Source organism: Cynoglossus semilaevis, chromosome 15 (genome assembly GCF_000523025.1).
Source record: "Cynoglossus semilaevis isolate Cse_v1.0 chromosome 15, Cse_v1.0, whole genome shotgun sequence".
NCBI lineage: Eukaryota > Metazoa > Chordata > Actinopteri > Pleuronectiformes > Cynoglossidae > Cynoglossus > Cynoglossus semilaevis.
Window position 1 is genome coordinate 17,239,720 of NC_024321.1, and position 8,524 is coordinate 17,248,243.

The window sequence follows — 8,524 nt, forward strand, 5'->3', positions numbered from 1 at the left end:
AAGTCCAGAAGCAGCGCTGCGGGACTAACACCTCCTTTTGGGGAATGTGTCCCTGACACCGACAACATAAAAGAGGTTCACCTTTAATTTGATATGAAGGGAATTGGGGAGAAAAATCTCAACTCAAAGGAAAACTCAATGTTAGTTTCAAATGAACTACAAAACATTTGTTTCTGCCAAACATTAATAATAGTATTCTGTTTGTAGCAGATATTTACCACTAGTAGAAACTTGGATATTGAAAGTTAATAGTGAAAGTTTTGGTTCGTTTTTTTATTTTAAATTGAATCTCAGAATCAAGGAAATTACAGCAACATCCTGAAAATCCATTCAAATATTTGGTTTGTTGTTAAAATGCAACTAAATAAATTTAATTTCATAGAGATCATCAAGTTAAACTAAACAGGATGTGTTTTTATATTTAAATTAGATTACAATTTAAAATCATAAATCGAATGTTAGATTACACTACTGTCCCTACGACTGTCAATATACCCTGAATATTATGGTAAATAGAAAATAAATAAAACAGCCATGTGAAGATGACGTCATTTTGATTTATTTATAATCGAAGTTTGGTTGTTTATCCTGGAGAATAGAGTATTCTGTAGATGGCTTCAGTCTGATGACTGGATGGCTCCACTTCTTTCCTCGTCTACATTTGAAAATAAACACTCTGAGAATCATAGAAGACACATTTCCAAAGCATCAGCATCTGAATGGAGAGAACGTGTCATAACTGTTGTCCAGGCTGGACAGGAGCATGTGCTAAACGCCACTCAGGGCCCAGTCCATTCAAACAGCAAACAGGCCACTCCAGTGACGTGTAGGAGCATTGGGAAATCGAACTTTTATTGCAGAGTGGCTCATCGTGAACATCAGAGAGAGAATGTATATACACACCACAAAAGAAGGACAAGAGGAGAGTGATGAGGATCAGTTCAGATTTATAGGAATCTACACACGCCTGTCTGCGAAAAAAAACGGAATCTACACACGCCTGTCTGCAAAAAAAACAACGTATTTACAGGTACAAAAAAAGTATAAAAAATATCTGGACAGCATCAAAAAATCAGCAAAAAATATTTATAGGAATGACTTCCAGTTAAAAAAAAAAACACCACCACGTCATCGTGGGAAAAAATAGTTGGGAATGTTTCATAGAAAGTGTTTTACTGTACAAAAGATTTCAGGCTGTACAATAAAATATACATCAACACAGTCTTTGGCCCACGCTCCGTGTCACTGGGGCCACGGCCTCCACACCGGCTCGGCAAAGTGCGTGGGTGCAGGCGTGGACGTGGAGTGGTGGAGCAGCGTGCTGCTCTCACAGTGGAGCCCGATCCTGTGGCTCAGGTACGGGTGGGAGAAGCCGTACCTGCGGCGATGACGAGCCATAAGTGGAGGAACCTGGGGAGAGGAGTCTCCGCCTCTAGGGGTCAGTGCTGCGTGCGTGTGTCCGGGGGGAGAGTGGTGCCTGTCGGGCTCGGGGGCCACACCGGGTTCCTCCGGGTCCTGGTTCTTGGTGGAGATGAAGTGACTGACCCTCAGCAGACAGGACCTCATGCCGTCGTGGTACGTGTTCTTGTTCTGGCTCGTGCAGGTCTGATCCCTGGGCATGACGTCATTATCCGTCTTCAAGAACTCGACCACACTCTCCAAGATTTCTGCCTTCTCCACCTTCGGGTTCTTCAGTTTCTAAATTGGAAAAAAAAAAACACAATCCCAGATGAGCTCAACCGGCCACTGCATTTCACCCTAACCCGCCGTACTGACACCAACCACTAGGGGGCCCAGCATCCTTACCTCGTTTCTGGTGCTCTCCAGCATCAGAAGTCGTAAAGTCTCCAGACTGTGGTTGATTCGCTCACGTCTGCGTTTTTCCATCAGAGGTTTGGGCACCTGGGGATTCAAACCGGCAACGTTAGAATGGGATGCAGGTTTTTAAAGTCTATATTTCAGAACAAAAAGTGAGTTCTGTCTCACCCTTCTCATGGTCCTTTTCCTGGGAATGTCCGGGGAGGAAAGAACCTTCATTCTCAGAGCTGAGTCCTGGCTGAAGTCTGTGTGTTCACGCTGAACAGAGGAGTGTGTGTGTGTGTGTGTGTTTGCGTCGTGGTTGGAAATATGTTGCTTTCCAGCACACAGCCACACCCCCACGATCACACACCCCCACCCAGTGATCATGACATTGGAGTGGGATGAATGAATGGAATGAATGAAAAAACAATTCCTTAAAAAAGTGGATTAGTGGAATAGAAAAAAAAAACAAAAATAAAAATAAAAAAACACATTTGACTTATATTTTTCGTGTGTTATTTTGGACGAGAAAAATGTGAATTTCATCTAAACTACAAACATTTGTCCAAACATTTTCATTTAAATATAGTCGTATTAGTTCATTTGTTTGTTCATTTGTTTTAAAACTAATTTTCTTTCGTTGCTGTAAAATGATTCAAACTACGGTCGTAAACTTTAACTCACGTTCGGGTTTGTTTTGAACTATTTGGGAACTTTAAATCCTCATTCATTCAAGTCTTAGATAAATGACTGCCAGTGGAGGGAATTTCTAAATTCTAAATTTATTTAAAATAAAATGCACAAACATGACACTGGAACAGATGATCTTAAAACTTTTGCCATTCATGGAAATTATTATCTTTTATTGAAATGTTCAAAGGATCTTAAAACTTTTGCCATTCATGGAAAAAAATGATCTTTTATTGAAATGTTCAAAGTTTTTTTGTTATGATTAATATGGTGATTTAATGTTCATTTTATTGGGTTTTAATGCACGTTTCAATATAAAAGTCGATTTGCATTTAACATAAATTACATTCAGTCTTAAAAAAACAAATGTTTAACTTTCTTTGTTTGTTTTTTTTTTTCATGTCATTTTTCGCTTATTTTTTACGTTGATTTTAATCCGACTTTTTTTTAAAGCGACTTCGTTAATGAGGATGAAATAAAAAACCTCTTTAGCGAAAAAAACACATTTTTTTTCCATGTGAAATATAAATACTGTGAGTTTGTGTTTAAAGGTGACGAGGTATTATGACACGGGCGCANCATAATAGGATTCAGTTTGCATTGTGGAGCCAAATTGGTCTCTTCACACCTCGACGCTCGTGTGGTGTGAATGGCTTGTGTTTCGTTTTGTTTTTGGTCCTCGGTGTGTGTGTGTGTGTGTGTGTGTGTGTGTGTGTTCGCCTCAGCAGCCTGCTGCTGCTGCTGCTGCTGTTTAATCCACTCTTTAAACCGTTTTTTTGAAGAGAGGGGGGAGCGAGGAGGGAGGGGGGGGGCGCGCCCGTGGTCGTCACTGGACTGGATTTATGCCCAGGCCTGATCCTCATAATTGGCTAAAGTGTGGAGATAACAGTGGGATGATGGGATCAGGGGGATCATGGGAGATTAAGAGTCTTCAAAGGCGATGATACTTCCGTTTAAAGTCAAAGAGAAAGTGATCAGTGCAGGGTCAGCGGGTAACCCCCCCACCCCGGGGGTAACCAGGGCAACGGGTCCAACCGTCGGGTGTTCACATGTGATGTTATTTATCCACCTTCAGCAGTTCGTCGTGTTATACGTTAAAAGGAAAGAAATCGGTCACGTGATGTTTTCTGTTTCCATAAAAATTAAAAATGTCAGAGTCGTTTCAAATCGATCGTAAAACTTAAGTTTTACAGGACAGATTCAGTGACAGGACAGATTCGGTTCAAACTGATTTATTTCCAAAATATTCTGTGGCTTTTTCGTTGAATCAACCACACACTGAGAAAATCTGGGAGGGGGAGTTTGGGGGGGTTCAAACGCGTGTAAGGCGCGCATGTGTGCGTGTGCGAAGTCCAAACAGCGGGTACTCAGCGCACACTTAACACTCCAGCGCAATAACCACCCTGAACCTCGGCCCAGACCTCACCGCTTCCCTTTTGTCAGGATTTTACACAAATAACAACCTATTCCTGCAAAATCGTACTCTTCAGCCACACACACACACACATACTCATACCGCATATATATTTACAGCATTAATTCTGTATATGAATTCACTGCTGTGTGTGTGCACCCTCTGTGTGACCTCCTTTTTAATTCCTTTTTCGTCACTTGGTGCCAAGTGTCGACGTCTCACACTTCATAAAAACTCCTCACGTTCTCACTTCATTTCTGTTCCCACGAGAAAATCCCAGAGTTCCCATGGTCTCACTCCACATGTCTCACATTTGGTAATGAAATTAGTAAGGTTCAGTGAAGTGCCGATAAAAAAAAAAATAATAATAAATAAAAAATGGGACCGTGCGGAGTTGGCGATTATTTTATCGAAATTGATTGAATTATATTTTCGATGCAAAATAAAGCGATTATCGGTAAAAAGTAAAAAAAAAAAGTTAATAAGTAAAGGGACATTTTCATAAGTAAAAATTAGAATAGATTGGACTTCAGTGAAGGGGGGGGGTGTTTGTTGTAAGTGCAATAAATACAGTATCGAAATGAACCTTTTTCACCAACACTTAACTTTAATAAAGTGCTATCTATCTCTATCTAAATATAAGATGCCACGACCAGTATTTCCATTAAGGGTCAGAATGGTAAAGTGTAAACGGTTCCCATAAAAGCACCTTTTTTATGACGTGTCGTCAGTGGCACCTGTCAGCCAATCAGCGGCGGGATGAGGGCCAGTGAAAAGCAGCCTCAGGCAGCGGCGACCTTATTCTTCTTCTGCAGCTGCAGCACAGACAGGGACGTTTGACAGTGGAACATGACCAACAAACTTTTAGATCCCACCATGGACTCTGACGCCAGGCACAGAAAGAGGGTAAGAATTCAAAACTGGTCGATATTTCCTGAAAATATTACTTTTATTGGTTACTAAAATATGTTATTTATATAATCAGTGAAGAACATCTGAGGTCCTCTCAGCATCTCATTTAGCAACGTTTTATTATCATTGTTTTTTTTTCAAATTTATTAGTGTTGTTGTCAATATGTTGATTAATGAACAGCAGTGGATTTTTAAGCTTTTTATTCAGAGAAAAACGAGACTATTGGGACATATAATTCATCGTAACTTTTCAATTTTCATATGTATAATAATGCCCAAATTATTATTATTATTTCAATGCTGTGAAATGGTGAAGTCAACTCCGTCCTGTGTGTTTTTCCAGATCCTGAAGCCAGTTGTTGAAAAGAAGAGACGAGATCGAATAAACCAAAGTCTGGCTGAACTGAGGAGTTTGCTGCTGAAACATACGTCAGATCCAGTGAGTCCTGTCTAAAAAAAAAACATGGACGCTATCTGTGTGAAATGACCTCAGACTGATTATAATTTGTGGATGTTTAAACCCACAGCGTCTGCAGAATCCTAAAATCGAGAAAGCGGAGATTCTGGACCTGGCGGTGGAATACCTACAGAGATGGACCGAGGAGGGGAAACCAGAAAATGGTATAAATACAGTAAAATAGTTCAAAAGCTTGCGTTTAGAAAGGGCAGAAGTCACAATCCAGTGTTGTTGTAGAGTCTAATCTACAGTTTCTCATCTCTCTCTGTCTGTGTTCCGTAGAGATCCAGATGAAGACTCATGTTCCTGTGGTCAGACTCCATCACTCAGAGCCCAGTCTTCCATCCCTCAGCATTCAGAACGCAGGCTTTCAGCAGTGCATGGCTCAGCTGGGCAGCTACATGCACAAGATAGCACCGGCACAGAGAACAAGTCTGATGGAGGGACTGAAGCGTCACACAGAGACAGAGACACAGACGCAGCAGCAGCAGCAGCAGCAGCAGAGGCCAGAGTTCAACCTACTCGACGCAGCCTGTACGGATCCAGTCTGCACGTCTGACTCGTCCAGAGAAGACTCGTCCAAGTTCCCCTTTTCGTCCCATTCTCCATTTCAGCCTCAGTCCTGTTCCTCACCCTGCCATGACTACCTCACCCCTCCCTCCTCCCCCTGGTTCTCCCCTTCTTCTTTCTCCACATATGCCACGTCTCCTCCGTTCCCGTCGTTCACCTCTCACTTCACCTTTCCCCCCAGCCTGTCACCTCCGTCTTCCAACACCTCCCTCTACAGTTTCTCACCCACGGGCCCTCACACCGGCCCTGCTGGCCCTCACTTCCCCTCCACCGCCGCTCCGAGAACCTCTCCACACCTCACACAGAGGGACGGCTCACAGCTGAACTCCTCTTCCTCCACGTGGAGACCCTGGTGTTGATCGGGTCGATGAGCTCTTTAAAAAACAGACTGAAGGAGTGAATGAACCGATCAGAGACTCTTCATTATTGTACAGTGTAAATATCACAAAAGTGTATTATATTTTTATTTGTCTTGTGAATAAACCAAGTTCATGATCTTTGAAAAGATTCATTTTTTTATATTACAACAGCTGATAAATGACAGAAACATAGATGAGAAAAGAGTTTAATAATGAATTTAATGTTATGTCATGTCAGAGTGAAAAAGAAAAAAGGAGAATATTTCTAAATAAATTACACATTTAACACATAACATTGAAGGAAATCTTGATTAACAACACAACAAATTTTATTTCCCAAAAAACACAGACATGCATGAGGAACATTTAAAGAAAAAATGTAAACAGTATATTATTTAAATAAGAATATTTTAAAAAATGTTATGTAAACAATATATTATTTAAATAAGAATATTTTTAAAAATGTTAAAAAAACTAAAATAAAACAGAAAATCTATCGTAAACATGAGTTGACTGTATATCAAGTTCAGTGAACGATATTTGTTTTCATTCTGATATGTTCAAACCGAAGGGGACACTGTTGTGACGTCACTCATATACAGCGGACGCGAGGAAAGTAGGCCCCACTCACTATCACTATCATCTCAGGGCAGTGATTGATTTCCGTCACACTCCGCGCCGGTGTCACTCACAGGTTCACCCTGACATTGTACCCATCCGCCACCCGCAGAGAGGCGGCAAGATGGAAGCGACCGGGAAAAAACAGACAGTTCACCGTGAGTGGTGAGTAGAAAATACTCAATAACAGTCAGAAAACCCGTGGAGGCCAATAAGGAATGAGTTTTGTGCCATAGCGACAGGGTAACTGCTAAACTAGCCGACGTTTAGCATACGGCCTATACGTTTATGTATGAAGCAAAAATAGTTAGCTAGCTAGCTAGCTAGACCAGTGCTGCTCAATCCACGATCCACCAATGAAAATATTTGTCATCAAGTTCACCACTATGACTAACAACAAAATAAAGAAACACAGGCCTAAACTATTTACCTAAACTATTTACCTAAGCTATTTACCTAAACTATTTACCTAAACTATTTAATATAGTACGGGATCAATAAAGTTCAACCATAGTTCTTTTTCCAAGCTAACGTAGTGAAGCTACATTAACTGTTTCAAGTTAAACAGCTAACTGCTAAATGCTACCACTAAAACTGAAGTCCAATTGTGAATATTTTTTAAATTTACGTTATATTAGTTTGTTGCTTTTTTATTTTCTCTAATCCATATTATTCAGATCTCAAATCATTTATTCATTTTGCATCAATTGTAATATTAAAAAAAACAACTTTCCATGAAGTGTTGTTTGGTGCATCAATTGTAATATTAAAAAAAAAACTTTCCATGAAGTTTTGCATCAATTGTAATATTAAAAAAAAACTTTCCATGAAGTTGATGTTGTTTATGTCAAGTTCATTGAGTTATTTTCCTTATAAAATGCACTGTACAAATAAAACTCCCTTGCCTTGTGTACCACTAGAGAGAGCCAAAGTCCTACATGGTGTGCGTGCCATGGTTTGAGACCCACTGGTCTAGATTACTTAAAAGTTACCATTTTGAGACCTCATGAAATAAGAAAAATAATGTTTGAAAATAAGGAAATATTGAAATGTGGAAATGTGACAAACTAAAATAGTTTATTTATTTACTTTAGTGCCACGGTCCAGTGAATGTGACAATTTTCACTTTGCTATGTGTTTGTGTTTTGATGGATAATTTTAGTAAACAAAGTGTTGTGTTCATACATGTGCTTCAGTTCAAAGCACTTGGGAAATAATTATTACAACAATTGTCAGTGGAACTTTTTCTTCATTGTCATATTTATTTATTTAGTATTTAAACAAATAATTATGATTTTTGTATGAGAAGAACCTTATTTAAACCAACAGGACTTGCTTCCAAATTTCTCATTGTGTGGTTTGTGCTTAAATCGCCCCTGTGAGTGACTGTATGTCATTATTGTGGAGAAATTTTTATTTTCTGGTGGAAAAAAACTGAGCTAAGTTGATAGTGTCAGGCATGTTGTTATTGTGCAGACATTCTGTCTTGTGACCAACAGAGGGCAGCATTGACACGGTATAGCGTGTGACGGCCCTCGGTCTCCTTTGACCTCTGAACACCAAGAGTTGTAGAATGCAAGGCGGTCATATGGACATGTTGGAGGATGTCGTTGAGCTTCTCCATCATCAATAATCCATGGTGCACGATCGTCACTCTTCTCGCCTTCTGTTTTCTCGAAGCCCAACCCCACATTAAGCCGAAGA

At 40.1% G+C, this 8,524-nt stretch overlaps 3 protein-coding genes across 12 annotated transcripts in view; 2 read left to right on the forward strand and 1 right to left on the reverse strand.

The window, feature by feature from the left end:
* Positions 1 to 1,242: 1,242 nt before the first annotated feature.
* Positions 1,243 to 2,037, reverse strand: her5 (hairy-related 5). The gene is made up of 3 exons (XM_008327517.1): positions 1,987 to 2,037; positions 1,807 to 1,902; positions 1,243 to 1,698 (listed from the first exon to the last, which is right to left on the reverse strand). The coding sequence occupies exons 1-3, from the start codon at positions 2,035 to 2,037 to the stop codon at positions 1,243 to 1,245; spliced, it is 603 nt and encodes a 200-aa protein (XP_008325739.1).
* A 2,716-nt stretch (positions 2,038 to 4,753) lies between these two features.
* her11 (hairy-related 11) lies at positions 4,754 to 6,202 on the forward strand. The gene is made up of 4 exons (XM_025063369.1): positions 4,754 to 4,810; positions 5,160 to 5,255; positions 5,344 to 5,448; positions 5,606 to 6,202. The coding sequence occupies exons 1-4, from the start codon at positions 4,754 to 4,756 to the stop codon at positions 6,200 to 6,202; spliced, it is 855 nt and encodes a 284-aa protein (XP_024919137.1).
* A 587-nt stretch (positions 6,203 to 6,789) lies between these two features.
* micu3b (mitochondrial calcium uptake family, member 3b) overlaps positions 6,790 to 8,524 on the forward strand; it is a 44,897-nt gene continuing 43,162 nt past the window's right edge. For 7 of the 10 annotated variants that reach the window (XM_025063161.1, XM_025063169.1, XM_025063168.1 and 4 more), the window contains exon 1: positions 6,790 to 6,985. The gene's annotated coding sequence lies outside the window, so the exon portion shown is untranslated. The remainder of the gene's footprint in view (positions 6,986 to 8,524) is intronic. The other 3 variants (XM_025063172.1, XM_025063170.1, XM_025063171.1) reach the window with 1 other exon arrangement.

What these genes read in the sequence shown, in the direction of transcription:
- her5 (XM_008327517.1), bottom strand. Translation starts at nt 2,037, where the DNA reads ATGAAGGTTCTTTCCTCCCCGGACATTCCCAGGAAAAGGACCATGAGA. An exon ending in GGAAAAGGACCATGAGAAGG is followed by an intron (nt 1,903 to 1,986) that starts GTGAGACAGAAC and finishes TTGAATCCCCAG; the next exon opens with GTGCCCAAACCTCTGATGGA. An exon ending in TGGAGAGCACCAGAAACGAG is followed by an intron (nt 1,699 to 1,806) that starts GTAAGGATGCTG and finishes TTTCCAATTTAG; the next exon opens with AAACTGAAGAACCCGAAGGT.
- her11 (XM_025063369.1), top strand. Translation starts at nt 4,754, where the DNA reads ATGACCAACAAACTTTTAGATCCCACCATGGACTCTGACGCCAGGCAC. An exon ending in ACGCCAGGCACAGAAAGAGG is followed by an intron (nt 4,811 to 5,159) that starts GTAAGAATTCAA and finishes GTGTTTTTCCAG; the next exon opens with ATCCTGAAGCCAGTTGTTGA. An exon ending in TGAAACATACGTCAGATCCA is followed by an intron (nt 5,256 to 5,343) that starts GTGAGTCCTGTC and finishes TTAAACCCACAG; the next exon opens with CGTCTGCAGAATCCTAAAAT.